General features: G+C 55.7%; 1 protein-coding gene across 1 annotated transcript in view; it reads right to left on the minus strand.

The window, feature by feature from the left end:
- Positions 1–17372, minus strand: part of XPO4 (exportin 4) — a 67148-nt gene that overhangs the window by 12648 nt on the left and 37128 nt on the right. Inside the window, 9 exon segments of the mRNA XM_006904814.3 lie at positions 873–1053; positions 1835–2128; positions 3830–4004; positions 4817–4986; positions 5487–5646; positions 9648–9825; positions 10603–10748; positions 11353–11495; positions 12124–12300. Of these exon segments, the coding sequence (XP_006904876.1) occupies positions 873–1053; positions 1835–2128; positions 3830–4004; positions 4817–4986; positions 5487–5646; positions 9648–9825; positions 10603–10748; positions 11353–11495; positions 12124–12300 (1624 nt within the window).

Below are 17372 nucleotides of genomic sequence, written 5' to 3' on the forward strand. Positions count from 1 at the left end.
AGGCCAGCACAGGGCCCACTTCACAGGAGCCACGCTCGGCAGCCAGATTAGGGGACCCGGCCTGAGGGGCACACGGGTGACGCTGGGCGACAGGCGGGCCTGGCCGAGTGGCAGCTGCACCCGGGGTGGAAAGGGCTCACGGAGGGGTGGGGACGGGGCCCGCCTAACGCTTTACCGGGCACCCTGGGACTGCGGGGACCCTGGTCAGCGAATGAGGAAAGACAGCAAGAACCGCAAGCGCCTGGACGGGTGAGCGAGCTGGAGGCGGGCGCCCCGCTCAGGACCAGTGTCCACGACGCCTGGCGTCTGCGCTACAGGGGACGAGGGGACGCAAGAGGGACTGGTCTTCTCGGAGGGAGTGAGCTCTGCCCTGTGTTGGCGCAGTGGGGGGGAGGGACAGTCCCCCAGCACACGAGGTCGCACACAGGAGGCTGCTGCCTGCAGCGACAGCGACCTTTTGCCTCCTAGCTGCCAGACACAACACCAGCCCCAACAGGCGCCCAGCTCCCGGCACAGCTCCCTGGCACCACTGCCATCACGCCTGGCCCACGGTTGGGTGGGGCACAAGAGGCTGGCCGACGTCCCCAGGGCCGCTAGTGCCATGGGAGTCCCGCCCCGTGAGGGCTCTGGCTGACAGCCCGCGGGCCCAGTCTGTGCACGAGGGCGTCAGCGCCTCCCGTGTCTCCCGTGTCCCTCTGCCGTCTACACACCTGCCTCACGCTGGGTCATAACCGGTGCCTGGCGCGTCGTAAGAGCCCAATAACTGGGGGACGCGCTTACCGCCCTCGCAAGGAGAACCCAGGTGGCAGGGCGTGGGCCTCGCCCTCACTTCAGCGTCCCCCTGCTCGGTCAGGCCCGCACCGCGCCCTCACCCGCGTCGCTGAAGTCGATGAGCTCCTTGGACAGCAGGTTGGTGAGCAGCTCCATGATGAGCAGCAGGTCCTGGTACTGCTCCTCCTCGGCCGTCACGTCGAGCCTCTGCCGCCCCAGGTTGTTCCGGGAGTACACCTGCAGCAGCGCCAGGCAGGCCTCGTACAGGCTCACGGCGCGGGCCTGCGGGGCACGTGGCCGGCGGCCGCGTAGAAACAGAGCCGAGGGGACGTTTAGGGTGCGAGCCAGCACACCTGCTCAAACCCCCCACTAACGCTCGCTCTGAGCTGGGCTAGAGAGTCAACAGAGATGCCAAAGCACGTGCTGAAGGGTGGCCGTGCTTAAAACAGCATCCGACTTCTTTGTTTGTTCGACCAGAGAGAGAATGCTAGAGAGAGATGTTCCTTTGACCGAACAATAAAATTACACATCAGGAGCCCAAATTAAATGATTTGGAACAAGACTTACGTTAGTTACTCTGCTAACAAATACGAATATATTTTTAAAACTGTTTTAAAACGGCTTTCTAAATAATTTAATGGGACAAAAAAAAGGCATCTTTGCTTACTGAATATAAAAGAATTTCCTGCGTTTCAACACCCATCTGTTTTACAAAAGATACAAATTGCCATTTAAAATGTTAAGCCTTAGGGTTCTTTCTACCACAGAGAAAGTGGTTAAAACTTTCTACCATTATCCATTTGTTTTATTCCTCATCTGGTCGAGTCTGATTTAATAACACATTAGCCCAAAGAAATTAATGTATTTTTAGGGCAAGAATTTATATTCATTCAACATGCCTTCCTCTGATTTCTGAGTTCTTTGAAAAACAATCTTTTTGAAAAATCTTTTAGAGGCATCAAAATAGGTAACGACCATTAAATTCGAAGTAAAGAACCTACCATTATTTTATCATAGCTGCAGGGAGTTTTGGTCCTGAATGACAGAATCCGAAAGGGCTCACCTCTCCGAGATAGCATATCTGTTTATGTGCAACTTCAACAAAAACTTCTATGATGAGATTGACGGTCTCGGGGGTGTTTTTGTACACTTCCATCAAGCCGATGCAGTTGGTAAGGAAGTCCATTAGAAAGTTGAAGAGGATGGCGACGTTGTCAATCTGGGTGGCTTCAGCAATGCCGCACAGGGCCTCGAGCGTGGCCGTGATCTCCTGCTTGACCCCCTCCTGCTGGCACACCTGCTGGAAGTTCTCCTGGTTTATCACCCCCAAGAACCGCTGCTGCAGAGGCTGCAGAACCTACAAAACACAGCATGAATTTCTAAAAGGCTGATGCACAACCTCGTTTATTTTTTAAACTTTAAGTCCTCAGCTTGGATAAACAGTCACTTTCCAAACATCGCTAACGGTGAAAGGTAGAAAAAGCACAGCAAAGACCATGTGAAGCACACGTTACACTGCCCGTTCTGAGGGCCATCGCGACCCCAGGTTGTTGTGCAGAAACACAGGCACACGGAAAGGCGCCTAACGTCACCAATCACCAGGGAAACGCAAGTCACACCCACAGTGAGCCGCCGTCCCCTCACACCTGTCAGGACGGTCACCATCAAAAGACAGCGGACAGCCAGTGCCACGAGGACGTGGAGGCAGGAAGCCCGTGCGTGGCCTCCGTGGACAACAGTGTGGACGGTCCCCAGAAAATTAGGACTAGAACTACCTTGCGACCCAGCAGTCCCACTTCTGGTAACATACTCAGAGGAGACGAAAATGCCAATTCAAAAAGACATCGGCACCCGCACGCCCACGGCAGCACCGTGTACAAAAGCCAAGGCCTGGAAACACCTGTGTCCATGGACGGAAAATGGGCACAGAAGTGTGGTGTATCTGTCTGTATCCAAATAAATAAGTACGCACGCATTTATACACGTAAGCACACACACATACACACAATGGGACACTAATTCAGCTTTTCACACTCATAAAAAGAAGGCAATCCTGATACTAGACGACATGGACGGACCTAGAGAGTGTGACGCTAAGTGCAGTAGGTCAAACGGAGAAAGACAAACACTGCGTCGTCTCATCCGTATGTGGAATCCATCTGACCGCGCTAACGCTGCCTGCCGTGTGACGCACAGGAGAGCCGTCAACAGTAAATCGTAAAAGCTCTCTCACCAGGAAACATTTTTTCCTTTCACGGCTCTTTCTTTTTGTTGTGTCTATGTGAGATGGAGAGTGACTTACTGCAGCGACCCTCCATGTGGCACAGGAGGTGGTGTGGGTTGCACTGTGTCCCCCAAAATCGGTGTGCTGGAGCCCAACCCCTGGGACCGCAGCACGGCCTCCTGTGGACACTGGGCAGTTTCAGAGGTAATTAAGATGAGGGGTTAGGGTGCAGCCCTAACCCAGCGTGACTGGTGTTCCCACAGAGGGGAGACCTGGACGCAGACGTGCCGACAGGGACAAGGTCACGTGCACACGCAGGCAGAGATGGGGCAAGGCAGACCGCCCGCAACCACCAGAGGCTGGGGACGGGCGGTATCTATCACCGAGGGAATCACCCTGCAGCACCCGGCCCTCAGACCTCCAGCGCCCAGAACGGGAGACGACACGTTTCTGCCATTTAAGCCGCCGGGACTGTGATGGTGCCGCTGTGACTGCAGCTCTACAAAGCAGTACGAGGTGAATTTGTATCTCCCTGTTCAACAAAAAGAACATCTCACTGAACCGTAACGAAGTATTAATACACTGGTTCAGGCTCTCATCTGAGTTGGGGAAAAACGCATCTAAACAGCTGATAATACTCGACGCTATCGCATCGGCAGATGTGGACAATCGTGAGATGATGTTTGCAAGATAGTAAGTTTCAACCGTCCATCGGGAGGGAAAACACCAGAGCAGCGGTGACTGACAGTCACACCTCCCCTGACGGCCTCCCGGCAGCACACACACGACGAGCACAGTCACACGAGCGGGCGTGAGGAGAGCGAGGGCCGTCACCTCAGTCCAATACTGCTGCTTGGTCTCTGAGTCCATGTGCGCAAAGCCTCCCAAGACGAGTGCCTTCATCAGCGTCCTCTGCACGGGGCTGGACAGGAAGTGCAGGGGCGGGCTGCGGCTGGCAAACTGCTTCGCCAGGTTCCACCAGTTCTCACACTGGATTACCAAGTTTGCCCTACGGGAGAAACAGCAAAGCATTACACGTGCTTCCCACATCGTACGTGTGCTACGCAGCCGAAAACGGACGGCGCCTGGATGGCCTTTTAAAGCTCAGTAACTTCGGCACAGACTTTGGAGCCCATGAACCTGTATAAACTGGTAAACTGACCACACAAAATGCAACGCGCTGATGACAACAGTAACAACAGCCCCAAGTCACACGCCTGAGACCGAGCCTTGTCGAACGAGATACTCTGTATGAAATGCCTGGAACAGTGCCCAGAAAATTAGAAGAATTCAACAAATAGTAGCCAATGACAATAGCAATAATAATGATCATATTCTTATGCGATAAGAAAAATGAAAACACTTCTGGAATTTGTTGTAGAAAGCACTAAAAATCTTACTTTGCAAAATTAAATTAAATGTAATTATTAAAGCATCAGTTTTCCCATCTTGAAAATGGGGTAATACTAACAGGATACCTGAAAAATCAAATGAGACTCTCCTATATTAAAGTGCTTTTAAAATTTTAACTTGTAAATAAATTACTCAATTACTTCTGTTGCTCATAAGACACTTTGGTACTGGACGTGGACAGTCCACCCACCCTCACCTGTAACGTGGGAAGCCATCTGCATTTGTAACAATAGACTTTTTTTAAAGAACGCAGTGCTTCAAAAATACAGAGTCTGTTGTCTGGACCTCAGGGCCCGTACAAGTTCGCCACTTGAAAGACGACACTAACAAGCAAACCAACGTCACACGCACGCGCACACGCGCCTCTGCGTGCTCACGCAGGCAGTCTGTCCCCTGCGGTCAGCTCACCTCTCCCTTCTCTCCACTAGAGTGACGAGCAGTTGCACTGTGTCGTTTGCGAGGTCCTGCTCCCCGCTCCACACCGAGAGGTTGCTGATGACTTTCTGTAAGAGGTAGCCAACAACCCACTGAGAACCCTCCGTGTCCGCTCCAAACGCCGTACTGAATGGCAGGCTTATCTTAGGAAGGAAAACAAGTTTTTTTTAGGTCAGAAAGATCAGCTGAAAGAAAAAAATCCATAGAAAAATCTAACTGAGCTCAGAATGTAAATACAAAGTGCTGCTTTCTTCACGTCGATTTTATGCACGAGTTTGTGTCCACACGTCCCGGGAGAGGCATCCTCCGTCCGCTTGCGTTTTCCAGCACGGTTTCCCTGTCAGCTGCACTTCCTGCCATTAACACACTAACACGATACTTACACCAATCACAATGAGCACAAGTCAGCCCACTCTCAAACGGCAATCTGTAACTGAACACTGGTTAAGACAAGCGGAAGCAAATGACGGGCCCGAGCGAAGTTACTGAGCAGCGCGCCGTTCACTCGGCCTCGTCCACCGTGTGGGGAGTGCTCGGCCCTTAGCTACGCTTCGATGAGAAAATCACCAAGAAAGCGTTCTCGCTTCCACAACTGCCATGGGCACAGGTCTAAACGACCCGGGTGGCAGTCTCGCATCCTGACCTGGTCGTACAGATTCTCGTCCACCAGGAGGTAAGTCTTTGCCCAGCGCTTCAGAAACCAGACAATGTCTTTGCCCATCTGAGGGCTTAGCAGATGCGTGAGATCTGCTCTTATTGCTCGAGACTCGACTTCTGAAACTCGCAGGACAGCGGATAACAGCCTGTGGGTATAAAAGAGAAGCCACTTATCCTCCGACCTACTTACTGGTTGTCAACCACATTTTCTTCGTTAAAAAAAAGGTCCCTTTTGGTATCTCGACTCTGGATTTAGGCCAGGCTATTCCTGAAGTTTTCATCACTAAGGACGTAGACACATAAATGCCCCTTCGCTGCTGACCCTTCGGGAAGCAGGAAGCCAGATGGGGCGGGAGCAGGGGGTGGGGGCCGTGGCCAGACGCACCCTTCTGGTGCAGCTGTGCCTCCGGAGAGCGCCACCTGCTGTTACATGCTGGCCATTTCGGGGAGCCGGACCTGTAACTGCCTCATCCAGAGTGCCCCGAACGTCGAGCCCCGTCTCCACACAGTTTCCTAAGGAGCGCAGCTCTTCCTGGCATTTCCCAGCACCCATCTTGCTCGGAGGCCGCCCACACGAGTGCACGGAGGTCCTCCCCACGTGGCCCTGTGGCCGTGGCGTGGCAGCAGGCGCCAGGCGATGGAACCGGCCTCTGCTGGGTGGGGCCAGGACAGCGCACGGCTGAGAGCGACACGCAGCACCCAACTCGGCTTCCGCGGAGAGGCACAAGCGAGGGCTGAAGCGAAAGAAGCCAGCATCGCGCCCGTCTGCGAACTCAGGGCCAAGGCAGGCGCTGGGCGTCCGCCCCCACCCCGCCTGCTGTGCTCCCGTGACTGGAAGGCTCTCTCCCTGCAGCGAGACCTCAGGGACAGTGCAGGACACCGGGCCACGCCCTTCCGAGGACTCCGCGAACACAGCTCCCCGTGTCGACTTGCTCCTGCTCTCTCCCAGCCTACGACACCCTCCTCCTCCTCCGACCCTCTCCAAACAGGTGCTTTTTAAGGCTCTGCCCCCCAAACCTCTTCACTGTGCATACTCCCTGTGCCACCCGAGCTCAAACTTTAAACAGTTATTTTAGGGTGAATGTAAACAAAAACACCCCAATGACCTCACAGTAATTTAAGTTGATGCATCAGATTTTTCCCTTACCATAAATAGTTTTAAAGGATACATTTTGCAGCCTTACAGAATTTGAAATAAAGTTACAAGAACCACTTAAATTTACGCGCTGGCATCTAATCGGCATAGTGCTGGGACACCCACCATCGTCCATTTGGAAAACAAGCTTTTCTTTACCAGCTGGCAATTTCACGTTGTCTCTCTCCTTAAATCTGTTTCAATCTCATTCTCCCAGAAAATAGCATCCTAATATGTTTTACCGTTTCGATCACACCACATACTTCTCTGAAACCAATGTCCAGATACTGAAATACTTAAAAATCTCCAATGATCGTTAAATTCAAAATGTTTCCTGAATTGTTATCAGTATAATACTTATTAGTATACAATTGACCAGAGTATAACACAAATTTAAATAAGGTAGGAAACAAAGTAAGAATGTTATGCATCTCTGAATGACTTTAATGTAGCAGGGTTTTGTTCTTCCCAATTAGCTCACATATTTGTGAAAAACACTACTTATTGCTAGAATGAGACGGTTGAGCATAGTGTGACCGCCGTCTTTCACTTAACAGAGGCGAGCCCAAGGGAGCGCAGTCACGTAAGAACACGGAAGGCAAGTTTAAAACGGCAGGATCTCTCGCTTACTGAACTTCCTCACCTTATGTGCCGAAAACCGGAGATGTCCCACCAGAAATCATTTCTAATAATCTGATAACTTGACAACTTGATTAGGCCCCAGTCCAGTGCTGCTTAACACAAAAGACCGAAGCCTCCTGACCTGTGGGACCCCTGGTTCCCCGTCGCCCGGCTGCCCCATCCTTTGGCACCTGCAGGCTTCACCTGCCTGCCTGGCCCCCGCAGAAGGAGGGAGCAGTGGCCTTCTCTGCAGAGTGGCAGCCAGGTGAGAACGGGCCACAGGCAGGTGAGCCTGAGCGCCCTGGGCCTGTGCTCACTGCTCCCCTCACAGGCACACTCACAGCCAGCAGGGTCCCCCAGGAACACCGCGAAACGCCCCCACATCTACTGTCCTAACCAGGTCACTCCACTGCTCACAAAAACGCTTCCTCACTTACCTGTCCCTCTAACCCATCCTCCACACTGTGATCCTTCTAGAACCCTCTGGTCAGTTCACACCCCTGCTCCCAAGCCTTCCCACCTCTTCATCCTTTGCCGGCCTCTTGCCCAGCGCCAGCCTCCCCCTCTGTCCCCCTCGAACGCAGCCCTGCACTCTGCCCCCGCCCAGGCCTCACGCCTCCGCCATGCACACCAGGAGCTCCTGCCTGCTCTGGGCGCCCGCTACTGCCGGTCCCCCCGTCCAGCTGCAGCGTCACCTTGTGTGCACCACCAACAGGCTAAGCCCCCCTCAGCACACTTCTGCTGCACCCGCAGGCCCTGGCACCGCACACCTGAAGGAGCACCGGCTGGTGACGTGGCACAGCCCAGGCCTCACGCCTCCGCCATGCGCACCAGGAGCTCCTGCCTGCTCTGGGCACCCGCTACTGCCGGTCCCCCCGTCCAGCTGCAGCGTCACCTTGTGTGCACCACCAACAGGCTAAGCCCCCCTCAGCACACTTCTGCTGCACCCGCAGGCCCTGGCACCGCACACCTGAAGGAGCACCGGCTGGTGACGTGGCACAGTGGGCCAGTCACTGCCAGCCCCGGTGATACCGGCCCTGCCTGGGGATCCTTAGCATGCCCTGGGCCATGCCCTGCGAAAGAGGGTGGCGATTTTTGTCCGTTTTGCTCACGGATGTAACCCAAACGCCTAGAGCAGGGCCTGGCACACAGGACGTATTCAATACTATTTGTCGACAATAATTTCTTTGAGAAAAGTGAATTACTTTTTTAGTCAAACGAGAAATGTTTCTCCCACATCCCATTCAATTTCACATTGATTCTTTGGACTGAAACCAAGTGACAACTTCTTTTGGTGCTCGCTCCAACCCTCACCTCGTCCTCCACAGTCTGTGCTCTCACTCACCGAGAGCCTGTGCTCCACAGTGACACCGGGGACTGGCGAAACCGGACAAGCACTGCAAACACAAGGAATGGCACTGCCCGAGCAAGGACCATGACCGAGAGCATCGTATGACCTGAAACGACCGGCCTGGGACTCAGCACCGCAGACCAAACCCAAGTGAAAGCAGCGTTTCCCAGGCACGTAGTCTAAGGCCCACGGCCATCCCAAAAGGGAGCACTGATGTCTAGTTTCAAATGAGAGGGCACAACGACAAAGGAATAAATAAGCTTACTGGCCCAACTGAAAAAAAAGAAGCATTTTCCATGGCACAGGTTTAAATGGTACCCACATATTTTGGCACCAAAATGAAAAGGATTAGGGGGACGGCACCCCGTCTTACTTACTGCTTTTGCAACGGACAAAAACCAATGATACTTCATCACCACTACCTGTGCCTGCCGCCCGAAGCTAAAGATACTGAGATTCATAAAAGCCTTCTCGGGTTCACAGTCAGGAGGACGCTGAGTCCAGGCCTCCGCCGCTGCTGGCAGGAGCGGCAGGCAAGTGCTCCCGTCCCAGGCCACAGCCCCGCTGGCCGGGCCCCCAAGCCCATACCCTCACTGGGGTGCGCTTCCGCTGCACGAACTGAGAAACGCGGCTTCAGCCTCGGGAACGACAAAGACTTGCCAGGTGCGTCCGCTCTGCGAGGCGAGTGCTCCGTGCTTCTGCACGCGGGGAGCCCACCCCGCACCAGCGCTGCTCCTGACGGCGGGCACGGGGCAGAGCGCAGGGGAGCAGTGTCCCTTGGGTCTCGCTGCACTCAGAGCATGGGGCCTATGTTCCCCTCAGGACTGGGTGTGGCCGTCAAGCCCACTGGGGGCGGGGGGGAGCCCTACTTAAACACACCCCGTCCTTGCTGTCCTTGTCTACTTGAAGGCTTCGCCAAGCTTTACCTTCTTTTGTGAATGAGACGCACAGCGTGCCCATGGCTCGCGGAAGCTACCCATCAACTCAGAGTTTATAAAACAGCATAAATTACAAGAGCACAGCTATAGAGTTCATATTACCTAATCACAGAATCTGTTCTGTTGTACCCTGGGATGGAAGAAGCCTTTTCTCCTGGAGATCCCAAAATTTGAAGTGTTGTATTAATGTCAACTTCAGATGAGTGCTTAATGGAATATCCCATTATTTCTGGAGGTATTAGCGGAGTCTCTCCCTGAGTATCATCAGCTAAGAGGTAGCCTTCAGTTTAAAAAAAATTAAAAACGAACACTTAACAAATCTACATTTATCAAATGCACTATAAATGTTTTCAGTTTTACTTGATTTATATACATCATATAAACTGATGTAAAAGTAAATTATAAATTTAATGTGTTAATTTCAAGTTTGCTGAGAAGAAAATTTCTATTTCTTAGATAATTAACTCAAAAAATAGGAAAGAACAAATGTTTTATTCAACCATTTTATAATTCGTACTGACATGTAGCTTTTTAATCTACTACCTTCTAATAACTTTCAGTAATATAGTCTGTACAGTTCAAAGGAATATTGTTATCCATTATCAAAAGTCAAGATTTGGGACTGCCTTTTCAGAGATTAATATTTTTTTCCCAACTATTTAAAATACAGAGATATTGATATTTCAGTCATGGAAGAAGACTCGAAAAGCCAGGCTGCCTAGATATGCACCTGGCTCTGACGTGAGCTTCTTACAGCTCTCTAGCCCCAGCTTCTTCATTTATAAGACGGGGGTGACGATGACAATGACCACGCCCCGTAATAGTGCTGGTCGGTGGGATACGATGAGTTCCACACAGAGCATCTGGTGTGCAACAGGCACTGAACACACGTTAGCCAAGATTCCTTTACACCGTACCCGCGGCTGCACCACGTGGCCGCCGCCTCCACGTCTCATCCGCAGCACGTGTGGCCTGCTGGTTTTAATCCACGAAGCCCCTTTTAAGGCTTAAACTGCTCAGCTGACAATTACATTTTAAAAAGAAATGACCGACCCACCTGTGACTAAAATAAGCCAGTGAATGTCCTCATACAGATCGTCAAGCACTTTGTTGTCGGAGGTGCCTGAGCCAGGTGAGGCCAGTAACTGCTGCTGATGTCGCTGTAACTGGCCGTGGAGCCTTGTTACTCTTTCTTCTAATAAACTAAAAGAGGAAAGAGAAAGCGACAACAGCTTCATGAGGCTCGGTGAGAAAATACCCAGAACAACACGGTGTCCGTGGACGGGTGAGCGCACACAGAGCTGCGAGTCATTGCACACAGCGGTTCCCGCAGCGTCATTTATGACACGGGATTAAAACTGCTTTGCAGTCGAGGCTCCCGACGGGCATCAGGAGACCAGGGGTTCTGAGTTCCGCTGACGTGGGTCCGTCGTGTCCCACGCTCCTCACGGTCTCCCTGCCACCTACCCCGGGCGCCTGGGCTCCAGCGCACAGGCCGGGCGCGTGGCCAGCTGCTTCGACCCACTTGCTGCGGTGTGCGGGGGGTGGGGGGCATCTCTAGAGAGCCCGCGTGCTCTCGGGGGGGGTGAGGGGGGTTGCCGGGTGCGAGGGGGTGCAGGGTGCAGGGTGGGAGGTCATCTCTAGAGAGCCTGCATGCTCTCTGGGAGGGTGTGAGGTGTGGGGGGAGAGAGCTCTAGAAAACCTGAGGGGTGCAGGGGGTGGGGGGGGCATCTCAAGAGAGCCCACATGCTCTCCAGGAAGAGCGCTCACACAGTGCCTGCTCCGCAGGCCCCTGGGCGCCATGTACCTTGTCAGGAGAGGCACGCAGTGACCCGCAGCGGTCCTCCCCAGAACCCCCACGCTGGCCAGCTGGTCCGAAAACTGGTCCCGGTCGTCTTCCTGCAGCCCGCTGATCTCTTCCTCCTCGCGAGGGGCCACACCGTTGGCCGTCTGTCACCGACGAGAGACAAAGAGTGAGGGCTGCACCCCGTCCTGTGCACCCGCCTTGCTGGTGCAACGTGACTCGGGCGCTCCACTGAGGTGACCTCTGGACAGGGTTCCCATCTACTACACCGACAGCCCTGCAGTCACTGACAAAGGGGGGGCACTGGACGAGGACCCCATCCACTACACCGACAGCCCTGCGGTCACTGACAAAGGGGGAGACACAGAGAGGGAAGTGAAGGGTGTGACCCCACAGCACACATGGCCAACACAGTTAACTGCACACACACGACCAGTTCCCATAGCAGAGAATTTAACTTCTGCCCCTGAAACGATCTGACATCTTTCAGATCCACAGGCCGTGGATAACAGGTGTCATTCACACACTTGACAACTGGGAAGACACAAGTGGGCAACTGAAAACCGAAGAGAAAGGAGGTGACCGCCAGCCACGCCCCACAAGCAGGATGCATGTACACAAGGGGACCACTCTGCTCTCCATCGGATGCTCTCAGCAAACCTTCTCAAGAAGCTCGTCCTAAATTTCTAGCACAACACAATGTGCAATGGGATAAAACGGACAAGGCGGGGCCTGGGATGGAACGGACCGGCTACGACCTGGCTGCGCACTCACCAGATTCCTCGTGCCGTCAGGAGCAGCGAGGTGGCACTGGATGTAGGAGTTGAAGACCTGGATTGCGTGCTGCGTGAAAAAGCCTTTGTGGAAATGCTTGTCGTCTTGCACCAAAGCCAGCCAGGACTCCAGCAGCTTGTCGTACGCCTCCATGTACACCATGTCGTCTTTATCGAGCTGAGAGAAAGGAGGACGCGTAAAGCCACGGCAGAGGCGCCAGAGGGGCACTGCGACCAGGCCGCATCGCTGCAGAGCTCCTAAGGTTTGCCTGCCACGAAGGCTCCCGCCCTTATTCTGCATCAAGCTGACTCTGTTCTGCAATGAACTGATCAATTCAAACATTGCAGTAAAAACGGGCAGGCTTTTTATTAAACTTGTGAAAATTTTCTAACTTAATCTAAGCAATTCTTAGGCAAGCAGGAGTTGACTATTTTTTAAGACTGGCTCTTCGGTGCTTTGTGGAACACGTATCTTTCAAATTAAAGTAACAGCAACAGTTACTTAAGATAAAGCACACACTCACGCGCTTCCACGCATCCCGGGAAAGACGAGGCCAGCGGCCACAGCCCCGCCGACCCGCTCCGCAGCAATGCGCCCCCCCACGCGGCGCCAGCCTTGGGGGAGCAAGCGGCCGTCAGTCACGCCGCCACCAGCTCGTGCCACCAAGGCACGCACGCGAAGTGAACACTCTACGCCTGCAGCTCCGCTACGCCACAGTGTGCAAAGACAGTCGTTTTCTGGGTCCAACAGACTAACAAAGTTTTTTTTGTATTTTTAGTTGTTTTAGGAAACATTTACATAAGAATGAAGGAAAACGTAAAAGACTTCAAACACAGCAAACCCAATTTTTATTCCGTATTTTCTTGGCCCTGAAGCACATTCGGCAAGTCCTCGGTGGACGTCGCCAGCAGGTTCTGTGACCGTCAGTGAAGCCACACGTGCGGGCCGGTCTCAGCACAGGCTCGCGACGTAAACGGGGGGAGCCCGCAGCTCCTCAGCACTATGGGGAGCGACGCCGCAGGATGCGCTGCTCCAGGCCCGCTGGACGCTGAGCTCTGCGCCACGCTTCGGCTGGGTCTGGGACACATTTGTCCCGCAGGGCCTAACAAGGGATGGATCAGGCCGAGTGTGGGCGATCCGGCCGGTGACGACTGGCAACTAGGTCCTCCCTGCTTGTGTATGTGTGTCCCACGGGGTCGCTGTGACTCTGAACTAGCGGACACGGTGCTAGGGCCCTTCTCTGGTCACTGCATTTTCACGGCGTGAAACATCAACACACAGCCCCGTCTCAGGACAACAGGTTTTACTTCTTGTCTGCAGCAAGTGTGCCGTTTCTGAGGCATGAGGAAAGCATCTGCGGTGGTGCTGAAGACGACAAGGGTGTACGATGACCCAGCGGCGCCGAAAAGCCAACACGGCACTCCACGCACCATCGGCGGCAGCAGCACGTGGCTTTGTCCCTTCCACAGGCGCTTTCTGAGTGCTAGGAGCTACGCTCTGGACACGGCAACGAGGGAAGCAGCTTCTTCCCAGGAGCATCTCCGCCTGTCCGTGTGCTCAGCAGACAGCGTCTGCTCAGTCGTGACAGTGCATCTCGCCAGCACAAGCAGACTGCTGACACAGCCGGGGGAGCAGAGAGCGCAGACCTCCGGCCACCGCTGTCCCCAGGAGGAAGTGGGACATCTGAGGCCCGCCTGCGTTGCCCAGTGCCGCTAGAACGCACGCTGCCCCAGCTCGCTTGTTCACACAGCGACGTGCAGAGGAAATGCGAGGGCCTTCCAGGCCTGACCGCCGACCGCGTCAGCGGCACCCTGACAGCAAACGAAACAAGATCGCAAGGATGGAGGGCCCCCGTCTCTGGGCGGCGATTTACAGTGAGAACTGAGGACTTCCAAGGGACCGTCTGGGCCCTCCTGGGCACCAGCACAAGGAACGCATCAGGCCGAGTGTGAGCGATCTGGCCTCTGACAATGGCAACGAGATCCTCGCATCGAAGCATGGAGGGCCAAAACCCTGCTCCACGCTGTGCTGTCAGAGCACGTGCGCGGCACTGACGGAGGCGGCCGCGTTAGCGCCACACGCTCACGGCCCACACATCAGCGGGCCCGCTGCCAGGAGCTCCTTGACCCCACCCCACTCCATCCGGGGACGGCGGGTGGAGGGCTGACCGGACGCAAGGCCAGCGCCGGCACGCCTATGGCCAATCGGCTGGGCAGTGAGCAGTAGTATATCCACGCTCCTCGGCCACGGGAAGCCGGCCTGGCTGGTGACCGTGTGCCCACACGGCAGCACTGGCTGGCCATCTGCAGTGACGCTGCCGAACGAAGCTCCGGGAGAGGACACTCCGTACGTGAGTGCCATCTCCCTTCCAGCACCAAATCAAATTTAGAAATGAGAATCTAACACTACGGTATGATTCCGACGATACCACACTCTGGAAAAGGCAAAAACACGGAGCTGGATCAGGGGGGTGAACAGGTGGTGCATGGGGGATATCTAAGGCGGAGACACGCCGTGTGACACTGTAACGGTGGACACGTGTCATACATTTGCCCAAATCCACAGAATGTGCGCCGAGAGTGAGCTCTAATGTAACCCGTGGGCTTGAGTGACGCCGCCATGTCAATGCTGGCTCCGCAGCTGAAACAAACGCCCCGCCTGGCGGGGGTGCGGCCGTGGGCGGCCGTGTGCTGGGGGGCGGTGGGGCAGGGACAGAGGTACCGACTCTGTGTGCCACTCAGTTAATACCTGCTGTGCATCCAAAACCGCCGAGAGAGAGCGCGTGTGTGCGCCTGACGCCAGATTCTGAGGACAGGTGCCAGGTGAGTCCCCTGGAGGAGCCGAGCCACAGGATGCCATGGTTCGCCATTCAGCTGCCGCGCAGCCAGCGCCTACCCGAGTCCCCTCCCCTCAACAGTGCCAGGCCCCCCGCTGGCTCCGAAAAGAGCTGCCCACCACAGGGACTAACGTGGCAGCTCAGGGTCTCGTCCCTGAGGCCAGAAAGCTCTTCCCTGACCACCTACGGTATCACGTCCATGTGTACACGTAACTACGAGTCAGTTTTTAAAGCACACAACACGTAGACGTGAAAAATGCAGTAAGGTGGGAGGGACAACGAGCCCTCGCCGGGAGCAGCTCATTCTAAGGGACACCATATAACGTCCGTGACCTTCTCGGGCTTTGTGTCCGCATTCCCGCTCCTCACAGGCGTTTGGGGATGAGCTCCCCTTGCTGCGGCTGGGAGGAGCGTGGGAACACTGGCAGGTCGCTCATGCGCCATGCCCCCTGCAGACGCGACGGGAGAGACGCGGCGGCAGCAGGGCTGCAGTACGCAAGGGGCCGGGCAACCGCAGGGAAGGGACGGTCCCGTCAGCATGTCACTTAACCCGCGTGGCTGTGCAGCTGTTCGCCTCATCACTTACTTCTGCGCACGTGAAGTGCTTCCCCTACGGAGGTGACGTGTTCCACGGCCAGCCGCAAGTCACAGGCACTGGCGTGACCCAAGCGCCGTGACGGGCCAGAGAGCACGACGTCACAGCCCAGGACAGCGCGGGGCTGGAGACTGGGAGGCGGTGCAGGTGCCACAGGTCCCCGCCTGCTGCGGGTTCAGATCCTTTTCCCAGCATGGTGCCACACGAGGCAAACGGGTGACCAGAGCAAAACGTCAGGCACATCGCAAGTAAAACCTCGAACTCTCCGTTTTAAGAAAGCATTCAGAAGTCTTTGAATATCAAATGCAAAACTGATTCACTCTCCCGCGGTTCCCATGTCACTTCAGAGCGCCCGTGCCGCTGATGGCATTACCGGCTTCTGAAATGCCCAGCGGACTCCGGTGTGGGGGACGCACAGCGCGGCCGTCAGCGTGGTGCTGCAGACCGGGCCCTGGGAGCACCCTCGGCGTGGGAGCCGCTGGCAGACAGTGGCTGTCAGCCCAGTGCTGCCCTGACCACCTTCTGCTTTCGCAAACGCCCGGACTCCCCAGTCCTCGGTGCTCCGGCTGTGCGGCACCGAGCCCGCGCCTGGCACTGCTCGCTGTTCAACAGGAGCTCGGGGCGCGAGCCAACGCAGCAACGCTCCTGGCTGACACCCTGGGGAATCCTGGCAGCCGGGGCGCGAAGGGCGGTCGTCGTCCCCTCCTCGCTCTGGCCTGGGCTTGGCCGCCCTGGCCCGTCGGACCCGGTTCTCTGACGCTGCTGTTATCAGCGACACGGAGGGTACTACACGGGACAGTGGCTGCGAAGGGACGCACGCTTTCCTCTACATCCAGCACGCCCACCGCAGCTGCCGAGGTCCGCAAAGCCTAGACACACTGTGCCGGCACAGCCGGAAGCCGCAGTGACCGCACGCGAGCCGGCCCCAGCAGTCACGACCCGCCCAGAATGGACCGTGTAGCAGCCACGGTGTCCTGCTGGAGGTCCCCGTGCAGCCACGGCCAGCGTCCACGCCAGAGGCAGCGCCTGCACCGTGCGACGCTGAAACCCACGTCCCGCCCAGCTCTGTGCTCTGAGCTTTTGGGCGGCGTGACCGACGGCCGTGATGGCGCTGGACAGTCCTGCTCGCCACAGCGTCGGCAACACCCTCTCCTGGCTGTGAGGTCGCTGGGCGGGACACGGCGTGCCTTCCCCACAGCCGGTCCCGCATGGGGCAGGGACGAGCCCCAGGGCACTGCGCCGTCACCCCCACACCTCGTGGCCCCTGGCTCAGCCGGCGCGCTCCCTTCAGCCTCTGTGGACGCTGTCCAGGGCGCCACACTGCCTGCTCGCCTACTCGCGGCAGGGTCTCTCCCGCTGCCCGACTGCACACGTCTGACCCCTCCGTCAGGGCCTTTTCTCTACCCCTTTGTCCTGCGGTCTTGAGACTGGGTTGCACATGTGCCGAAATCAGGTGCGAAGACCCTGTCCACACGGCGTGTCCACCCAGGAGCCCGGGCCCACACGGCCACTCTGCCCGGTGACCTGGCACGCTGGGTGACCTCGTGTGACGACCTGCCGGGCGCAGAACTTCAAACTCTCCTGACCAAGCACACGCTGCGCTCAAGGCAGACCGTCTCCAAAGCGCCCTGACCAATGCGGATGCACGGGCTCGTGGCACGATCATCCTATAAGACACGTGACAGAATAACACGAGCAGCTGCTCCAATTCCTAAGGCAGCGCTTCGTCTCCACACTCACTTGTGCCTCTTCCGCCCGCAACAGACAAGAATTGATTTTGGGGCGCAATGGAAGAACGCTCGGCTTCAGGAAGCCTCC

Source organism: Pteropus alecto, unplaced genomic scaffold (assembly GCF_000325575.1).
Source record: "Pteropus alecto unplaced genomic scaffold, ASM32557v1 scaffold80, whole genome shotgun sequence".
Classification (NCBI taxonomy): Eukaryota; Metazoa; Chordata; class Mammalia; order Chiroptera; family Pteropodidae; genus Pteropus; species Pteropus alecto.